General features: G+C 42.5%; 1 protein-coding gene and 1 pseudogene across 4 annotated transcripts in view; one reads left to right on the top strand and one right to left on the bottom strand.

Moving 5' to 3' along the window:
• Positions 1 to 986: 986 nt before the first annotated feature.
• Positions 987 to 20,908, bottom strand: part of AP2B1 (adaptor related protein complex 2 subunit beta 1) — a 127,275-nt gene continuing 107,353 nt past the window's right edge. For all 4 annotated transcript variants that reach the window (XM_023244427.2, XM_023244429.2, XM_023244430.2 and 1 more), the window contains 4 exons: positions 16,017 to 16,101; positions 15,008 to 15,094; positions 8,108 to 8,262; positions 987 to 1,449 (listed from right to left, as the gene is read on the bottom strand). In XM_023244427.2, the coding sequence (XP_023100195.1) occupies positions 1,375 to 1,449; positions 8,108 to 8,262; positions 15,008 to 15,094; positions 16,017 to 16,101 (402 nt within the window). In that variant the 3' untranslated portion in view covers positions 987 to 1,374. The remainder of the gene's footprint in view (positions 1,450 to 8,107; positions 8,263 to 15,007; positions 15,095 to 16,016; positions 16,102 to 20,908) is intronic.
• LOC123382042 lies at positions 3,663 to 5,597 on the top strand (annotated as a pseudogene).

The raw sequence follows: 20,908 nt of genomic DNA, 5'->3' as shown, positions 1-20,908 counted from the left end.
TTAACATAAGTAAAGGGCAGATCAGACTGTTAAAGGATAGAGTGAGTCCACGACCTCTCTAAGCTCACTTCATCTCTGCACCCACCCTGCTGGCCTCAAGAACTGTGGCTCTAGGAGCACGTGTGGGAACACTCAGCTACCCTCTCATTCTGGCATCTGGATTTACCTTCCGGTAACTGAAGAGACACTCTGCTGCCACCTGATGCCAGTGAATGGAGGGCCAAAATCAGCATGGAGTAGGAGAAGAGCCACGAAGAAGCAGGACAGGAAAGGTAAGAGAAAGGCGTTGAGGAAAGAAAAATGAGCGAGCGGCTCTTGCAGTCTCCAACAACACTGATGGGGATTTAGGAGACCCAGTCCTCCCGCTCTGCGACTCAACAGCTAAAAGGCTTCAGGCAGTCTACATCTTTGTCTTTTTCCATTTTAGGAAAAACAGGGTTGGATAAGTTATTATTTAAAGTCTGTTTCAACTCTAAAACTAGGATTTTAGATCTGAATTGGAGCTGAGAATTAAATTAAATCCAGGGCAGGGAGAGGGGGAAGCACAGTTTGGTTCCTGATCCCCATCTCTACTCAAATTCCTTGATCAGTGTTAACGGGTTAGATCGAGGGAAAGGAATGTAGGACGCTCTAACGTCTCTCAGCTTTAGTGCCAACAGGCCCTATTTCCCGCACCCTGAAACACCATTCAAGGAAGACCACCATTCCCAACTGCAGAGCAATCAGATGAGATGATAATAAGGGGTGTGGGGGGGGGAAATCATAAAGAAAGGGAGGGACTTTGGAGAGAGAAGAAAGTGAAAACCCAAATGAGCAGGGGCAAGGTTGCCACAGATAAGAGAACCCCTAACAGGGGGTGCAAATAACTGCATTTCTTCCTCCAGGACTGTGTGGTTAATGGCAGTCAGGTGTTTTAACACTTTCTACCAGGTACACTATGCCCTCCATTTCTCATATGTACAAAAATATAAAACAATAAAGTGCAGTTTATGTTTCAGTGACACTTTTCCTTGCTTTAATATTTTTTGTCTTTTTCTGCTTTTGAAATGAGCTCTCAATTACAAAATATCAAACTACACTCAAAAATGCCAGCCACTGGCACACTATGGAGAAGCTCACAAGTAAGGACAGATAGCGGCGGCGAGTGGCAAGAGGAGGGAAGTGATCGAAGCAGTGGTTACAAATGTTCACAGGAAGCTACAACTATCCAACAGGTTGTGCCCTAATGTTAGCACAGGTTAGACTAGTCACTACCTTGGTGGGTGGCCTCAGTGTGTTTGGGTTCAGATTCTACACGGCAATACAATTTCTTCCAGTTAAGAGTTCTTGGCTTGCACCAATCACAGGATGGCCGGAGGGCGCCGGACCAGTCTATTAGTTTTTCAAAATGCTGTCGTAGACCTGATAGATGTACTGAGAGACTTCAGGAGCTCTGCACTTCAGCGACAGCTGTTAGGAAGAAAAGGAGAAGAGGATTAGCATGGAGGTTGGCATTGGCTTGAAAGGTAGCCAGTACTCAGTTCAAGGAAATCTCTCTTTTTTTTTTTAATTTTTTTTTTTTAACATTTATTTATTTTTGAGACAGAGAGAGACAGAGCATGAATGGGGGAGGGACAGAGAGAGAGAGGGAGACACAGAATCTGAAACAGGCTCCAGGCTCTGAGCTTTCAGCACAGAGCCCGACGCGGGGCTCGAACCCACGGACCGTGAGATCATGACCTGAGCCGAAGTCGGGTGTTTAACTGACTGAGCCACCCAGGCGCCCCAGGAAATCTCTTTCTGATGCAAAGAGACAAAAGCCTCTTTCACTGAGAGGCCAAACCAAGAGAGGTTCTGTTAAGTTCTGTGGGTTTTAAAATTTCAATTTAATCAATGTCAACTTGTGCTGTGTTTCCACCTACATTCTCTGTGGGTCTGTGAGGTTAGGAATCATCCATACTAAAAACATCAAAACCTCTGACTGTGGGGGAACAGCTACTCCAACGCTCTGCTAAGGGTCACAGGGATTATTACCAAATGAAAAGGGAGGGGTGAAAGTCTAACTTGTTGGGGTCATTTTGGCTGCCTGCCCCAGTTTCTCACTCAGACAAGGATGGTTATCTCAGTTCCAATTCAAGATGTACGATCAAGCAAAATAAAAGCATAAGAGAGGGACATCCAAGGTACTAGTCCTTTTTGTATTACACCGAGGACAGCAAAAACACTGTTATGGAAGGCAAATGTGAACACCGAGAGACACTGACTTAGTATAACCAGACAGCAATTTACGGCACCAGTTTCCTCATTTGCTGCCTCCCTAAACAGGCAAAGACACTCCTGATGCCACTCGTCTACCACTTCTCTTCTTCTAGTCTCACAATCATCAAATTAAAACAAAAACTTTAATAAAACAATTTCAATGTTGAACACTGAGATTTTCATTTTGTGGGTCAATAAGCACAAAACTTAAAGCCAGATTAGGGCGTCTGGGTGACTCAGTCGGTTGAGCGTCTGACTGTTGGTTTCGGCTCAGGTCATGGGATCGAGCCCCATGTCGGACTCTGTGCTGAGCATGGGGCCTGCTGAAGATTCTCTCTCCCTCCCTCTCAGATTTGAAATCCTTGACTGTATCAGAGTAACCAAAATATTATTAACAGTAATATAACAGAAGCATGCAAATTGCATTTAGAACCAGAAAATTGAACATTTGCTTTTTGCATTACCGACACCATTGTTTTCATCTATTAGGGTATGTAAGCAAAACCTGTCTTTAATCATATAGCACTATGAGATTTTACATTCCTTTACGTCTTTATTCTCAGAGACACTGGGCAATTTCACATAGTACAAAAGGTGACAATATATTTAGCAAAAATATCAGGAAGATATTGGTCAACCCTGAATTTCTTTTTTTTTTTTTTTTTTTTAATTTAAACTCAAGTTAGTTGACATACAGTGTAGTATTAGTTTCAGGAGTAGAATCCAGTGATTCATCACTTACATATAACACACAGTGCTCATCCCAACAAGTGCCCTCCTTAATGCCCATCACCCAGTCAACCCATCATCCCCCATCCACCTCCCCTCCAGCAACCCTGTTTGTTCTCTGTATTTACAAGTCTCTTATGGTTTGCCTCCCTCTCTGTTTTTATCTTATTTTTCCTTCCCTTCCCCTGGGTTCACCTGTTTTGTTTCTTAAATTTCATATGTGAGTGAAATCAGATAGTATTTGTCTTTCTCTGACTTATTTTGCTCAGGCTAATACACTCTAGTTCCATCCATGTTGTTGCAACCCTGAATTTCTTGAAAAAAACGTACATCCTCAAAAGTTTAAAAATGCAAATTAAAAAAATGCAAAAACCAGGGCACCTGGCTGACTCAGTCAGTAGAGCATGTGACTCTTGATCTCAGGGTTGTGAGTTTGAGGCCCACCTTGGGCATAGAGATTACTTTAAAAAAAAAAAAAAAAAAAAAAAAAGGTAAAACCCAAAAACCAGCCAAACAAAAGAACATCAAAAGAGGCTCTATTTATTTACAGCTTTAATATTTGGTCTCTAAGGCACTTTCAAAGTTGCTGTTTGACATTAATCAGGAAGGCAATTCTGACAAATGTAAAAACAAAAACAAAAACAAAAAACAACCCAAAACCAAAAAACAACCCCGACTAATTTAAGAATGTCATTATGCATAGAAAACAGCTCCCTACTTTGGTCAAAGTTGCAGCTCTAGGCATTTCCCTGACTATACAGGCAATTCTCTACCTCCTCCTCCACAGCCTCTCCACTGCCAGTGTCGTGGAAAATTCTCGTGGGAAAGTATGTGGGTTCAGAAGAGGAGGAGAGGAAGCTAAAAAGAGGACGACCAGCCTAAGGGAGTTAACTCTCAGACTACAGAGGGGTGGTTCCTCTCCCCCAAAATATTTTTTCCACACCTTTGTAAGATGTACCATTTGGAGACTCTTTTTTTGTTGTTGTTGTTCATGACTGGTAAGGAAATGTTGCCTTCCTCTACAAAAGCCCGATCTGCCAAGCTAGCACTGGGGAGAGGGGAGTAGTCATGGACAGATCAGGCCTGGACTCTAAGTTTCAGCTGCTCTTTGCAGAGGGGGTTGGATGAGGAAGAATCAGTCTTTCTCTCCTTATATCATACTCCCCTCTCCAAGCCATGCCAACCTCTAACAAAGGGTCAGGTTTAGGCTTAAACTTATCTTTTGCTTTCCAACTAAGACAAGCTAGAATGAATTTAAAAAAAAAAAAAAAAAAAAAAGATTTTCCTAAATCCTGAAGAAAGTACAAGGGAAACATACATTAAAAAAAACAATTAATAAAACCAAATAATTTGACTTATAAAATAAAGGTGCGACTCTGGGTCTTGTTTTGCATGGTTACTAAGGGAAAAGAGACCTTACCAGGGTTTTAACTTTTGAACTGCTGGCCTACTTATGTGACACATCTTTAATACCAACCACTCTGGAATGTCACACATCCAGACCCACTGAGGAAAGAAGAATCGCCTCTTATGCCTAAGTTAAGCCAAGGATTTAACACATCTACTTCTGGTTTACAGTCTGGAACACATACTTTTTCACCAGGGACAAGTTACCTTTCCCGATAAGATGTAGCTGCTTAGAGTGACAGGGCCTCATCCTTACAGGATAAACATCTTTCCTAATGAAATACAGTAAGGGGTAGGGGGGAGGGAGTGATTTATCCACCTCTTAGGAGGCTTAGGGACCACCGGTCCTCTAGCATCAGTACTGGCTCAACCAGATTTTCTTCCTCCTTAATACCTTGCTGAGACAGATCAATAGTGTAATAGGTGTTAGGGTGATGGAAGGAAGAAAACAGACCCCAGGGACTTTGAAGTCTGCAGCACCATTTAGGGGAATGGATTAGGTCTGTGTCACATGTTGTGATGGAAAATTTGGATTGTTCTGTGGGCAGAAGGAACCTAGACACCAGATGGATGGAAAACAGGAAAGAGGGCAAGGAAGTATAAACAAATTTACCATTTATAAATACAAGGAAAGAAGGGAGGTGGGTGTGGCTATAAAAAGGCACAATGAGGACAAAATCCCACTGGATTATTTCTTACAACCGCACATAAATCTGTATCTTAAAAATTAAAAAATATATATAGGAGGCTCTTCCCTTCTGTGGCCACTGCTGAAGCTCCAGTGGCCTAAACGAAGTTCAATCCCTTTGTGACTTCTGACCGGAGGAAGAACCGTAAAAGGCATGTCAATGCACCCTCCTGCATTTGCAGGAAGATTTTGTCTTCCCCTCTTTCCAAACAGCTGAGACAGAAGTACAATGTTCGATCCACGCCCATCGAAAAGGATGAGGAAGTAAGTACAGGTTGTGCGAGGGCACTACAGAGGTCAGTAAGTTGGCAACGTAGTCCAGGTTTACAGGAAGAAATACGTCATCTACACTGAACGAGTACAGCGAGAGAGGGCGAAAGGCACAACTGTCCATGTGGGCATCCAGCCTGGCAAGGTGGTTATTACTAGACTAAAACTGCAAAGACCGCAAGAAGATCCTTGAACATAAAGCCAAATCTTGCAAGTAGGAAAGGAAAAGGGCAAATATAAAAAAGAAATAATTGGGAAGATGTAGGAATAAAATAATCTTATATATGACTTTAAATAAAAACTGTTAAAATGAAAAAATAGGGGAGGAAATGTCCTTCAACAGGTGAATGGATAAGCAGTGGTACATCCATATGGTGGACTACTACTTGGTCATAACAAACAAACTACTGTTACACATTAACAACCTGGATGAATGTCAAGGGTATTGTGCTAACCGAAAAGCAAAACAAACAAACAAACAAACAAACAAAACGTCAAAAGATTTCATATTTTAAGAATTTAAATTTATAGTACACTCTCAAAATGACAAAATTACAGTAATGGAGAGAACATCAGTGGTTGCCAGGGCACAGGGCTGGATGAGAATCTGGCTATAAAGGGAGAGCAAGAATGGAACTTCTTTGCAGTGACACAACAGTTCGATGTCCTGCCTGTGGTGATGACTATACCAATCTACACACATGTAGTAAGAGTGCACAGTGCTGTACACTTGCCAACCACCCCCATCAACAGTAACAGAATAATGTATGACCTGGTGAAATCTGAGCAAGGGCTAAGTTTAGTTAATAGTATTGTACCAATATCAATAACCTGTTTGAGAATGTACTATGGGCATATAAGATGTTACCAATAGGGAAAACTGGGTGAAAGACATGTGGGAACCCAGTACCGTTTTCACAGTTTGTCAGTCTCAACTTATTTCAAAATAAAAAAGTTAGAAAATTTTAAACAAGCAATGTTTAAGACAGTGACATTAAGAGGTCCTTCTCCAAATTCTCACTATCCTCACAGTGAAGATGGTGTAAGGGTCAAGATATAACCTGAATTCTAAGCATAACACAACTACCTACAAATTACATGATCTTGGACAAGTTGATAAACACTCTTAACTTTGGTTTCCTTATCTGCAAACAAGGAGTGACCACGCTTCTTTAACATAGCTGAGATGAAAGCCTGTACACAATAAAATAGATAAACAAAACACACACTCTCTCTCTGAGCACATTATTATTTTTCAATGCTTAGTTATTTGTTTTGAGAGACTGAGTGAGAGCAGGGGAGGGGCAGACAGAGACAGGAAGAGACAGAATCCCAAGCAGGCTCTGCAATGTCAGCACACAGCCCCATGTGGGACTTAATCCCACGAACCAGGAGATCATGACCTGAGCTGAAATCAAGTCAGACGCTTAACCAACTGAGCCACCTAGGCGCCCCTCTCTTAAGAGCACATTTCTAAGGAAGAAAATAGAGTTATTTTACAAGACCCGATTCGACAGTTTAGACCTGCCCTTTCAGCAACAGCACAGAAGGGTTTTTTCCTTTCTTAGGGAACTCAAAGTAAACGATGGGGTAGTTTCTTTCCAAAAAAGATGAGACTGGTGGAGGAGAAGGTGGGTGGAAGGAGTGTCTAGTTCATGGAGGAAGCCTGAAGTTTCCCACTCACAAAAATCTAGCTTGATAGAACTGAGGAGTGTGTGCGTGCGTGTGTGCGTGCGTGCATGCACACGCGTGCGCGCACACACACACACACACACACACACACACAGACAGTAACACACGTGTGCTTCCAGCTGCTTCAAAGGAGGGAACTAGTAGGGAAAACACAAGAATTCTCAGTTCCGGGTGGTGCTATTCCCTTGATGTATGCTAATGAAAACAGACTTGGCTGTTAAAATTAAGGAGTGCGGTCACAGACTTTTCTCACTCAGTGGCTAAAATGGCCTCTTAATCTCCTATTCAGTATTGAACCATATTCTCTTCTGTCACTTTCCTGTCCCTTCCTTCAAAACAGCCTACAGAAACCTCAAAGACAACATAAGATTAAGATATTTTCCCCATCCCAGGAGCTTTCATTTTACAAAATGCAGATGACAAGCAGCATCCTGTTGGGAGATCACATGTCATAACAGCAAACAATGTCCAGTGCCTGAGGGGTCAGTCTTTGTTGTTCAAGGCAATCACTCCTGCTCTAAAAATACTGCCAGAATTTTAATTTTAGTCCAGTTATGGAACCAAAGGAGTTTTCCAAACTAAAGTCCCCTTGCAGTCTTCCAAAGGTGTGCCCCAGTTTCGCCTCACCTTTCTCAGCGGGCATTTCAGGACACACGGTGCTGTGAAAACAAAGGCTTATAAGGCTCATGTGTCTATGACTCTGACAGTCTTAAGTCATGAACTCCAAGGGCAGGAAAGAAGGCCTTCTTGAAATGAGCTATGTAAACAGCCCTCTTAGCAGCTTGTGACAGCACCACATGCACAGAAATGCTAGAGAAGTATCGTGAGGAACCCTGCACGTTCCAGAGCAAGTCCACACACTCCCTGCTGCCAGAGCCACCGTGCCTACTGGATGGGGCAGACAGACACTGAAGAGACAAGGTCCTCCAACGAGGTGAATGAGGGCTTCTTGACTGACTGCTTGTTTTGGATGTCTGGGGTCTGCAGCACCTCCTCCAGGTCTTTCCGTGGTGCTAAGAAGAAATGAAAGGGCTCTTACCTCCCTCCTTGAACCCATCTCACCTATTTTGAGAAAGGCCTTACCGTATAATTTGGGTTTCCTGGCTGGATACGTAGCTCAGCCAAAATCCAAATGCCATTAGTGAGCTTCAGGGATTGGTACAGCATGTCCTGCCCTTCCACATTCCTCTTGGCAATAGTATAAACGTTGTTGTTTTGCAATTTGCTGGAAACAGTGTCTAGAAACACAGATTAAAAATTCAAAATGTTAACCTTCAGTTAAAATAACAAATGCATGCTAACTTTTCTGACATCCTCATGAGCCACACGTATAGTCTCCTGAGAAGCACGGTCATACTCACGCAGGCACACATTTCAGAAAGCCCTTCACCCACAACAGCAGTGCGTGAGGAAGAGGCTCTTGAAGTGCCTAACAGATTCCAGGAGAGAAAAACAGAGTAAGGTGCACCTAAACATTAGTGTAAAGATTACCTGTGGAGATTATGGTGGGTCAGAGAGTTGGTAATCTGAAACTAGGGGCTGGACGGATAAAAACGCTCTGAAGAGGACAAAGACAGCAGCAGGTGTAAAGGTACTGCTATAGTGCCTGCCATGTTGGTATCCACTTCTGGAACACTGATCCCAGATCTACAGGGATACACAGACTGATGATCAAATCCACACTTACTTCCCAAATCGCTACTACTTCACTGTGAGCCACTCTGGCCTCAACTGCCAGGATCAGAAAAGGGCCCAGAGTTGTAGAAATCCTGCAAGTCAAATGTATTAACCTGGATGTTTCAGAATTTTTTTTTTAAGCCGGCAAATGATTTCTCAAGCCTCCAATTATATCATAATACCATGCCTCCAAATTAATAAAGAAAAAGTCTCAACCAAAGACTGTGAGAAAGACTGAAGTCATGCTAAGAGGACGGCCGCCTGGCCCTATACCCGGGACTGTGGCTGCTCAGCACAGCAGAGGCATCTGTGGCCCCCGGCCCAGGGTAAGACCTGGTTGGTGTTTGTGGTCTTTCCTGTGACTGCCACATCCCAGAGACATGAAGGTCCAGAATTAAAGGTCATTTCAGTCTCCTTGTTCTCTGACTGCCAAAAGGAGAGATGGTGAAGCATCAGAGAAAGAAACTCCTAAGAACAGAGACGAATAAATGCTGCTTCTTTGTTGAGAGTTTATTACGTTTGTTTCTGATGAGAATTCAAATTACTCATGCTGACTTCAGGAATTCTCCACATAAACATCTGTCCTATTCTGTTGTGCTCTCTAGGAAAAAAATGCAATGATGGCTGGCCTCTCTGCTCTCCCTAGAGAAGAAGCTCTCTGAGCACAGGGATCCTGGAGTTTCTCATCATTGTCCCATGGTACCTGGGGCACAATGGGTACTTGCCATCAATACCGGCGAATGAGCCTCTGACTGGTGCTAGAGAGGCCGATTTACACACACACACACACACACACACACACACACACACACACACACACACACACTGCCATAGGCATTAAAAACCACCTACTTAGATGTGGGCTAATCTTGGAAGTAGTTCTTACTCTCATGTCTTTCTCCCACATTCAAACCAATGAGAGCTCAGCGAAGGAGGCATTAAAGCCCATTCATTAAACATTTGCACCATATTTAGCTGTTACTTAACTCTTCCCCTTTTACCTCCAAGTTTTCACTAACACCAAGCAGAGCAGTTATAACTTAAGAACCGGCTACCTCTGGGGAGCTAAAAAGTGTATCTCATGGTAATTATGTGCAATACTGTTGGAGGAGGGGGCCTCAACGTGCTTTTTAATCACCTTCTTGAGGGTCAGGCAGTTCTGCCACCTTGGTTCCCATAATGAAGGGCTCTTGCAGCTTACACTGAGTTGCTAGGCAACATCACCAGCTGGAGTTTGGCTAATGTATTTTGACAGAAATGTCCTGTTTTAAGACAGGGGGGCTTGTTTTAAGTTGTAAAAGCTATTCCTAACTTTCAAGGCTCTTGCCCATTTCCAAGGAAACAGAAAACACACACAGGAGCTTTTACTGAAGAGGCACTTTGCTGCATGGGCAAAAATGTGTTCTAGACTGTATATATAGCAAGGCCCAGGTTCCTACAGACTTCTCATGATTTCACCACTTACGTAAGAGATGACAGGGTAAGAAATGGAAGCACACAAATACACAAACACACTCAGCCTTCCAGAATTAAAAAATGTGGCAAACAGCCAGGCAGAATAAACAAGTTGAATGAAGGTAACGTTAATACATTTAGGAAACATTCTGGCCAGAAACCTGGCTCTGCTCCTACTGAATGGCTGTATATAATTTTATAATTTCTACCAGAAGACCAACTGCAGGGAGGGGTTTAGAACATAGGTATGCGTGAGTCAAGTTTTATAAATCTTACATATTAGGTTTGAGCTTGAAGACAGATAGAGGAAAGAATAATCGGGCTGTACTAAATGTACTTATTAAGAATAGCAACGGGAGGGGCGCCTGGGTGGCTCAGTCGGTTGAGCATCCGACTTCGGCTCAGGTCATGATCTCACAGTTTGTGGGTTCGAGCCCCGCATCAGGCTCTGTGCTGACAGCTTTCTCAGAGCCTGCAGCCTGCTTTGGATTGTGTCTCCTCTCTCTCTGCCCCTCCCTGGCTCATGCTCTGTCTCTCTCTGTCTCTCAAAAATAAATACATGTTAAAAAAAAAAAAAAAAAAAAGAATAGCAATGGGAGCCAGATGTGAAGAGGCTTCCCAGCCAGACTGGGATACATTTCTTGACAAGGTATCATTTATGTGTGTGTGTGTGTGTGTGTGTGTGTGTGTGTGTGTGTGTGTGTGTGTTAACACACCTGAACTTCTGGGAAATAAGATGTAATCTTACCACCACTCTGAGAGTCTGAGAATGTTAGGAGGGGTTGTAAAGACAAGGAGATCTGCCCTAAAGGACCGACTAAAAAAGATATCAAATAGGTTTATACTTGCTTTCAGATGTGGTTTCTTCTTGTTCATTTGTCTTCTTCCCCAAAGTTGGCTGGGTCTGGGGCCTAAAATCTGAGGAGGTGTGGATATGGTCTTCATTTTCCTACTTTAGCTAAGGTCACATCTCTTCCAGCACCAGGAAGAGTGGAGATGGTACTTATATTTGAGAGTGGGAAGGGGAAATTTACATTTGGGGCCAACTGAGTCCCAAACTACTACGACTGCTGAAAAAAACACATTTTACCATTTGAGCAACCAAACTCTACTTAAGTGATGGCCAGTGAAGCATTTCCATTTCTGACATGTTCCAAAGGACAGGGAGAGCGACAACAAAACAGAGAAACAGAACTCACCCCTACCTAAGTATCCCACCAGAAGAAAGATCTGTCCCCTACTGTAGTGCCTAACTAGTGAATACAGATACAATATGCCGCTGAGCTTTTAAAAATATAATAAACAATTAAAAAAAACAGGTTTGTAGACTGCTTGCCAGAAAGGCTCCTTTCTCGAAGCATTGCAACTAGTTCTTGTGCAATTAAGATAGTGATCCCAGACATACACTAACCCTGACATGTAGCTAATGGTAAGCTGCAGAACAGATTCATGCAAACTCTTGACACCAGGAGAGATGACAAGTGCTAGGAAGCAGGGAAACCCATACATTAGTGCCTTCGTGATTTAACATTTTCTAGTATTTACACAACTAGTGGTCCCACAAGCCCCTTATCATATATACCTTTCTATTAAGATCCGATTATAATTTTTAAGGCTTAGGAAGGGAAGAGGGTTTCCTGTTTATTTTCTATGGAAAGAAATGGAAGAGCAAAAGTGAAGGCTGAAGGCCAGGTTGCTAAGTCCTTTAAGCCTGTGACTTCCTGTAGCCCTCAGAGTGTTAGTTCCATCTGTCAAATGTCTACTCTGGCACAGAAAAGCTATTTAAAGTGTTGGTGCTATTGTGATTAGGGCAGATCAGCTGGAAAGGATGGTATTTTTAGCTCCCAGCTAGACCCAGGGTGTTGAATCAGAAGGCACTAAACCTGGAAACATACTGTTAATAGAGCCCTCAGGACTGGAGGGAAATGTAAAGGCCAGGCCACTCCAGACTTTGGGGTGGATGCAGAGGAAAAGCTAGAAAGGATTAGTTGCAGGAAGTGGTCTTGCAGATTAGCAGTGATTTAGTGTGGGAAAATGATGGCCTTGGCCTCCTGAAGAAAACAAAAGTGGCTGTTTTTCCTTCCACTCCATATGCTGTGCTGCCATAAGGCAGTATGTCACTGAAAAACCAATCCGCTGGTATTTGGAGCACCCAAGGCAGTGAGGAACTGGCATGAAGCCATGGCAGAATTGATCAAAACTGAATTTGCTCTGAGAAATTGTGCCAGGCTACAGCAGAGGACACAGCCCCACTGGGAGAAAGGCCAGACATCTCTTCCTTGGCAAGATCATAAATGTACACTAAGGTGCAGTAAGGGTTCAGAACTCCAATCTGGATGTAGGGGGATCTTTTATTTTGGCAGGCCAGACTAAAACCATCAGTCATCCAAACTTCTTTTTCTTTTTTTTTTTTGAAAAACCATTTCCCTTTCGTACTGGATGTCTGAAACCAAACCTTTCCAATTACTCTGGCCTTTCTTTGTTCCCTATAGGCCAGTGTTTCCCAGATCATGCTCAAGGAACACTGGTGTTGGGGCGTCTGGCTGGCTCGGTCTGTGGAGCAGGTGACTCTTGATCTCGGGGTTGTGAGTTCGAGCCTCTATACTGGGTGTAGAGATTAAAATTAAATCTCAAAAAAAAAAAAAAAAAAAGGAACACTGGTGTTCCACAGGATGTTAATAAGCGTGTTGTGATTTTAAATTCCATGGTCAATAAATTCAGTTAACCTTGAGTTAAACAGGTTTCCACAATGGTGGGCTCCTCAGCTTTTATGTGTGCTCACATGCAATGGCAACTTCTAATAGAGGCCCATCATGCACTGCCTTTTGCAGCTGTAACCACAGAACCCCCTTTTTTCTTTGAGACACAAATGTTCTCAGGACAATAATATATGAAATGCTGCCATAGGACCAACTACCGCAAGAGGGACTTGAACGAAGGGTGTCTTCTAAGCTGGGTAGGAGTGCTTCTCTAACATGATCTGCTTTGGTTCTCACCATGAGCCACTGTGGATTCTGCACCTGACAGCTTCCTGCAGCACAGCTTCCGCCACGGAAGGCTACCCAAGCTCCTACACTCATGAAACGAGGCTTGTGGTAGCTGACCGTGAGCCTCAGAGAGGATAGGTAACACCGTCATCTACCTAGAATATGGCACCAAAAGCACCTCAACTGGATTATGATTTTTAAAACAATTTTTTTTTTAACATTTATTTATTTCTGAGAGACAGAGCATGAACAGGAGAGGAGGAGAGGAGCAGAGGAGGAGGGAGACACAGAATCCGAAGCAGGCTCCGGACTCTGAGCTGTCTGCACAGAGCCTGATGTGGGGTTCGAATTTGGGAATGGAGAGATCGTGACCTGAAGTCGGACGATTGACCAACTGAGCCACCCAGGTGCCTCTGGATTATGACTTTTTATGAAAATGTAGCAAAAACTTTAGTTTTGTTTAATACATACATAACCAGTCAGGGTGAGAAACCTAGATCAAGACTACATTAGGAAGAAGGCAGATGTTGTGGTGTTCCTGAAGAGAATGAACTACATAGTTATTACAATGGAAATTATAGAAGACTATCTCCTTAGACACTTCTTCAAAGGTTCAGGAGCAGCCCCATAAGAGAAGATCTGTCTGAACACAGAGGATGAATACATATATCATAGAGCCCCAAAAGACAAAAGTTAAAAAGAAAAGGTAGGAATGAGAGAAGACAGTGAGTTTCTCACCCTTCTCTGTACTCCCATACTGCCCCTTTCTCCCACTGCTGTGCTGCAGCTATGGTGGGACAGCCACTGAAAACCCCCTGTGCAAACCACTGACAAATGAGGAGGAAATAGATAAAAGGAGGAGGAGAAGGTACCAAGCACCAAGGCTCATTTTCATTCAAACTTAGAAAGCTTTGTGCTAACCTCAAAAAAGAGCGACTGCCAGGGCGTCTGGGTGGCTCCGTCAATTAAGCATCCGACTCTTGGTTTCGGCTCAGGTCACGATCTCACAGTTCATGAGTTTGAGCCCTGCATCAGGCTCTGTGCTGGCAGCGCGGAGCCTGCTTGGGATTCTCTCTCTCTCCCTCTCTCTGTACCTCCCCTGCTCATTTGTTCTCTCTCTCTCTCTCTCTCAAAATAAATAAACATTAAAAAAAAAAAAAGAGCGCCTGGGACCAAGGCAGGACACTGCAAAGCTCAGGGCCCCTTCCGACTCCTCAGGAAACTTCTGTGAGACAAGCCCTATCAAGACCTAGGGAATAATACAGCTGTATGGTTTCTCCTCTTTGGGTTCCTGCTTTGATGTTCTATTGCAGTAATAAAATTAACTACAGAAGGGCCTGGGGCTTTTTAATGGTGATTACAGAGGTTAGTATCATCATATGAAAGTTGATACAACTCAAGAAAAAAAGCTAATTTAATCAATTATGATGTATTTTTGTTTAATTACAATCACAAGATTCTGCACAAGGATCTTAGAAAGTCACCTTTCTTCCAATACTGAAGGTTGATACAAAAGGAGAAACAGTCCTTTTAATCCTTGGGAGAGTGTATATCCTCAAATGCCACTTCAATTACTTGAGGCTTACAGGGGGATGTGCAAGAGACATGACTAACACATGTTCAACTGCTAAAGAACTGGGTGGATGGGCCCATTCTAGTTTGTGAAATCTGTTAGCTTGTGAATAACGTAGTACCCTGCATAAAAACATCTCAAGTTTTTAAAGAGAAGTTTACAAAGTCAAATACCTAGCATATAGCCACCAGAAACAAGTAGATGTGGAAAGCAGTGGTAATTAAAAACAAATTTTTCAAGTACCTAATTTGATTTACTAAGCTGCACAAGAAATTCAGAGTCATTACTCACCAGCATTTAAATGACATTCCTTAATCTGAAACTGAAGTTCATTTTCGTTGGGAATATCCTTCCATGTTGCGAGGAAGACCTGGCGCTCTGTGTGGGGAAGCAGAGGGAAGGGGAGGATGTGTAGTCTGCCAATATTCCGATTTCTGATGCCTTAACCACTTCTCTTCAGGAGTGCTGGCTCTTACAACACAGCCAGGAGCGGCCAAGACCCAGAGCCAGTCCTCAGCTGTGCAAACACTCCACACCGATCAATCTCACATCACTGGAAAAAGTCTACATCCAGGATTCAGCGCTGGCTCCACTGTTCTCCTGTTTCATGACTTTGGGTAAGTCTTGTGATCTTTCTGACCCTTAATCTCATCATACGTAATTACATCTGTCTTGCCTACCCAAAGAGCCATTTTAAGAATCAAATCAATTAAGTACCAATACAATTAATATGTACCAGTATAAGTGAGTGTTATTAGGTGGTGGTTTCTTAAGTAAGGGAAGACAGAAATGTCAACAACCACATGAGGAGTACTAATGGTTTATTGCAAATTACTGAATTCTTATTTTGAGACAGTAAGAACTTAGTATAGGGCTAAGTGCTAAATCTGCATATATTATCTCATCAAGTCTTTACAATAACTACTTCCGCTTTGCAAACTTGGAAACTGAAACTCAGGAAAGTTAAGCACCTTGCCACAACCACACAGCTAACGAACAGCGAAGGTGAGATTCAAATCCACATCTCCTTGTCACCAAACCACTTACTCTGTGCTGGAGTGACCGGATTATTCAGAAAACCGGCACTATGATAGAGAGAACAACAGCAAGGCAAGATCAACTGTGACTCAGGAGAATAAATATAATTAGTAAGCATTAGGCCTTTAAAACAGGCTTACCCTCCCCCCCCACCTTTTTTTTTTTTTTTTCAATCTTAAAAAAACTTCTGGGCTATACTTTGTCTGACATTCAGAGGAAGGGCAAAGGTATATTTGGCAGAAGGACAGGAGGACGTACTTACCCATTTTGCCATCTTCTACAAAAAGCACATTGAGTGGGATGAGGCAGCTGAAGTAGAAGACATCAATATTGTTTTTCACAGCCACCTGCCAAGAAAGTATCGAGGGAAAATCAGGACATCATAGGAAGCCAGGTAGGAGGGAAAGAACAGTATGTGTCTAGAAATATATCACTCTATTTCCTTCCTCTTACAGACAGTGCAGGACTTCCCAAATCAAGACATACCAGCCCATACACTGCAAAGCACATCCCTTACTCATTCCACTGTCAGAGCCCTGGACAACCCGCAACTCTACCTCTTTCCAGAAGGAGCCCTGGAGGGATAAATTGAAGGCGTTAAGTTCTGCACCCAGAATAAACTATTCAGTTATTGTTTGTTTCCATGGTTATTAACAGTAGTAGCTTCTGCTCCCACTTACTAAGTACTATTAATGATATTATTTCTAATCCTCATTGTTACTATCCCAAAGTAGGTGTCACTCCCCGCTCATCTGACAGATGAGGAGCTGAGGTTCCGAAAGATTAAGTAACATCCAGGGTCACACTGCTAGTGCACAGACGTAGCAGGCTCAAAAGCAAATTTGACTCCAAACCTTTACTTTTTCCTCTTTCCAAAGTAACTGGTGCCAGACAGCACTACCCACCCCCCATCACCTTTCTAGATACAAGTTTTAAAGTTTTTCTTTTATAAAATCTTCTTTCTTAAGCCCTATGGTTGGAAAAAGCTTGCTGGTCAAACACTGCTAAATCTGAGGGCTAGAAGAAGGAAAATACAGCAAGCAAAGAAATGAGTTTTCCTGTCACAATACAAGCTCCTGATTTAGGGAGGCTGTGAATTCTACCACAGCCTGTTGTTCAATTCAGAGCATGCTGTTTATATTTCTAAAAAGCTACAATAAGTACTTTTATTCAGGGGTGACACTGATTGGTGTATATATTCAGAAACAGGCAGGTTCCACTGCAGCAGATGACAAAAACCACATACTGTAAGATGGGAGAGGAGGAGGAGAACTGCTCTAAACCACCACTTCCCACTGGTTTCAGTCACTAGTAACTTTCCCATCTATACTCTTGGCATGGCAGGAAAACAGTTCTCTGGGTAAGTCCTATAATCAGTAACCATGCCTATTTCTCTTTCCTTTTGCTCTAAACAAATAAAGTTAAAAAAAGGGGGGGGCTTATCTAGCACCCCTCCTTCACCCCTTTGGGGCAAATGTCCAAACTTCAACAGCGTATCTAGCTTTTTATCAAACCTTTGGCCACGAGATACAAATATCCTCTTTTCAAGTTTTTCCAGTTCTTTTACGTTTATCATCAACACAACTCCCCCAGCTTAAATAATACCTTTACTTCCTCTCCATAATTTGGTTATGTCTACTTGACACTGTCTTTCTCTTCTCTTTCTCCCAGAAGAACCCATCAAATTACTTTCTTTGTAACTTGTGCTTTTCAATTACCAATCCCCTAGGAGTTTCTGACCTATATCACATAATCTGATGCCCCAAATGCTGAGACAGCAGGATTCTAAAAAAGCTAGAGTCTAGTAAATGTAAGCAGAGTAACTAACCTCAGGAAAGAGGACCACAGACATTTACATGTACTAGAGTACCACTTGAAAAGATTTATACCAGTTGTGGGCTGCTGGGAAAGAGGTATTTTCTAAATCATCCGGTACTCAGCAATGAGAGAACTCTTACTTCAAATAAGGGCATCAAGAAGATCCTGAGGTAGTGCCGGGCTCTGTAAATGGTATTCATTTAGAAGGGAAAACTGAGGTGGGCTAGTGTGGGTTATAGAAAAGTCTTATGAGAAATGTGAGTGATTATCATTACTATCATCTTTGAATATAAAGCAGTCATATTTCACAATGTGCCACTCATTCAAACATTTATTAGTGTTTACTATATCCCAAGCATTTGAAATAGAAGGAAGAATACAGAAAATATAATCTTTGTCCTCCAGGGGATAACATTAGTGGTTCTTAACCAGACATATTAGAATCATCTGGAGAGATTTTTCAAAACAGAAGCCAAGGCTTCATCCTATGTAAATAACAATCTAAATCTGAAGCCTGGCGTGGTCTAGTTTGGAACAAGTTCCTAGGAAGACCAAGCAGAGAAGCAATTAATTTCAAACAGTGTCACCTAAGGAGTCTGAATAAGCTTGCAAGTATCTTATTCTTCTGAGGGAATCCTTCTAATTGGAGCCTTTTAACAATGGAAAAGACATGAAAAGCTCCTCTAGGTCAGTAGTGCTAAACCATTCTACCTCGGGGACCCCCTTGACAACAGATAAAAGTCACGGACCCTCTTCCTGAAAAACATACACGCAACATTTTGACATACAATTTCAGGGATTTCAGGACACCCTGAATACTATCCTGGGACTTCTGCTCTAGAATAATTCTGAGAAGCTGGGACACCCAGATCAGAGGCAGCAGACACAGTGGTGGTTCAGAACGTGGACTTGGGAACCAGACCTGACCACCTGATTTCAAATTCTGACTCTGTCACAGTTTTACTCTCGGCTACTGCATCCATTCAAGAGTATATGGTTCTCTTGGATCTGACCCCTGCCTACCTCCTCTCCAGCCTATTTCCTTAACTTCAACCATATCAAAATTACTTCTTGTTCTCCAAACACTGAAACTCATAGCTCTGTGCCTTTTTACATATTGTTCTTCCTGCTTAATATATTCCCCTGAAGCTTCAGCTGTCTGAAAAATATCTTTTGTTGTTGTTGTTGTTGTTGTTTTGAGAGAGGGCGCAAATGAGGGAGGGGCAGAGAGGGAGAAAGAGAAGTGGGGCCTGTACTAACCTGATTAAGGGCTCAAACTCAAGAACTGTGAGATCATGACCTGAGCAAAGTCCAGCTTAACCAACTGAGCCACCCAGGTGTCCCAATACCTATTTAATCTGAAGATTCAGTTCAAGTTTAAGATTTCTCAGGAAAACTCTAATCCCTCTCCACACACCCAGTGCACACACTTCCACCATAACATAACAGTTTACATCTGCCTCCCTCATAATATAATGAGCTCCTTGAGGGCAGGGGCTCTATCATTGACATGCCCACGGCTCAATAAATATTTGTTGCATGAAATTAAGGGGAAGATGTTGAGCAAATGGAATGAAACATTCATTTCCCAACTTTTTCTACCTCTATTATCATCTGTATGCCTAACATAATCCCATTAACATCTATTGTTAGGTATACTGGTACTCAGTGAGGCAGGGACAGGTGGATGATAGATAAAAGCTCTTTTTGTTTGAAATCACTGAGCTAGAAGAACATCTATATGCTAAGAATAACATAGGAAGTAAATCACAACCCAAATACTAGATTCTCCAAGGATGACATGCCAATCACTCTTTAGGCATTGAGGCCAAAAAGAATCAAGGGAAAAACACAGTATGAAGCCAGCTCAGTTCCAATCCGGATGGCAGCTACTCTTAAATAGAACCTTAAAGAGGATAATACTGATTGCTTTAGAGAGCTTTCTTATTTTGAAATTCACCATCCCAACATATACAGAATAGGAAGGCATAATCCTGACAAGCTGAAGAACTACTTTCTGAGAGCTTTAATATCAATACCTAGCTTGCGTATGGGAAATCAGTTACAACATATATATCCCAACTGCGTTAGTATCTTTACTTGGATAACTATCTCAAACTGAACATGTCTAAAACCAATTTCTTGATCTCCCCTCCCCATCCCTAAACAGTAAATAGAAATACCACAAAGCCTTCTAATAGTCTCCCTGTTTCTGCACCTGCCTCCTCCACCCCCTGTAACACCCCAGTCTATTCTCAACACAGCAGCCAGAGAGTTCTTAAAATGTGGGTCAGCTCATAAATACCTCTCTGCTCAAACCTCCAATGACTTCCCATCTCACTAAGAATAAAAACCAAAGTTACGAATGCCTATAATCTGATGCCTATTACCTCTCTGATATTATGTGCTGTGACTCTCTCCTTGCTAGCTCCATGTCAGCCACAGGGGCCTGCTGTTTTCTCTGGCACAGAACAGGCACTCTCCTATCTTATGGCTTTGTGCATTTGCTGTATCTTCTGTCTGGAATTCTCTTCCTCCAAAAATCTGCATGGCTTATTCCCACCTCCTTTAGGTCTTTGCTTTAATCAAATATTATCTTTCCACGTAGGTCTTCCATGATCAATGTATTTATAAAATTACACCACCAAGGTGTAATTACACCACCCCAGGACTGCCTATCCCAATCTCTGCTTTATTTTTCTCCAATGCCTTCATCTGACATACTATTTTACTTATTTGTTGGTTTACTCACTGCCTGTCCCCGTGCCACACATACCCCGCCCTGCAGCAGAATGGAAATGCTATGAGAGGAAGGGTTTTGTCTTATTTACGAAACTGTTCTCAGTTTCTAGAACAGTGACTGGTACAGAGTGAGTACTCAATAAGAATACCAACTGTAGGGGCGCCTGGGTGGCGCAGTCGGTTAAGCGTCCGACTTCAGCCAGGTCACGATCTCGCGGTCCGTGAGTTCGAGCCCCACGTCAGGCTCTGGGCTGATGGCTCGGAGCCTGGAGCCTGTTTCTGATTCTGTGTCTCCCTCTCTCTCTGCCCCTCCCCCGTTCATGCTCTGTCTCTCTCTGTCCCAAAAATAAATAAACGTTGAAAAAAAAAATTAAAAAAAAAAAAAAAAAGAATACCAACTGTAAAATGTACTACTCAAAGTACCTGAAAACCATTTAGGTTTAGACAAGATATAAACTTGGTCTAAAGTTTCCAAAAGGACAGTACTTCTCAAGTTTTTTATAGTGTATTTCCCTTAACAGAAGAGGAAAGTATGGACATATATACCAGGGTGGAAGTAGAAGGAAGGGTCAGGATTGGGGGTAGATGATGAAG

This window comes from Felis catus, chromosome E1, assembly GCF_018350175.1.
Source record: "Felis catus isolate Fca126 chromosome E1, F.catus_Fca126_mat1.0, whole genome shotgun sequence".
NCBI classification, from domain to species: Eukaryota; Metazoa; Chordata; class Mammalia; order Carnivora; family Felidae; genus Felis; species Felis catus.
This window is presented reverse-complemented; position numbering and strand designations above follow the sequence as displayed.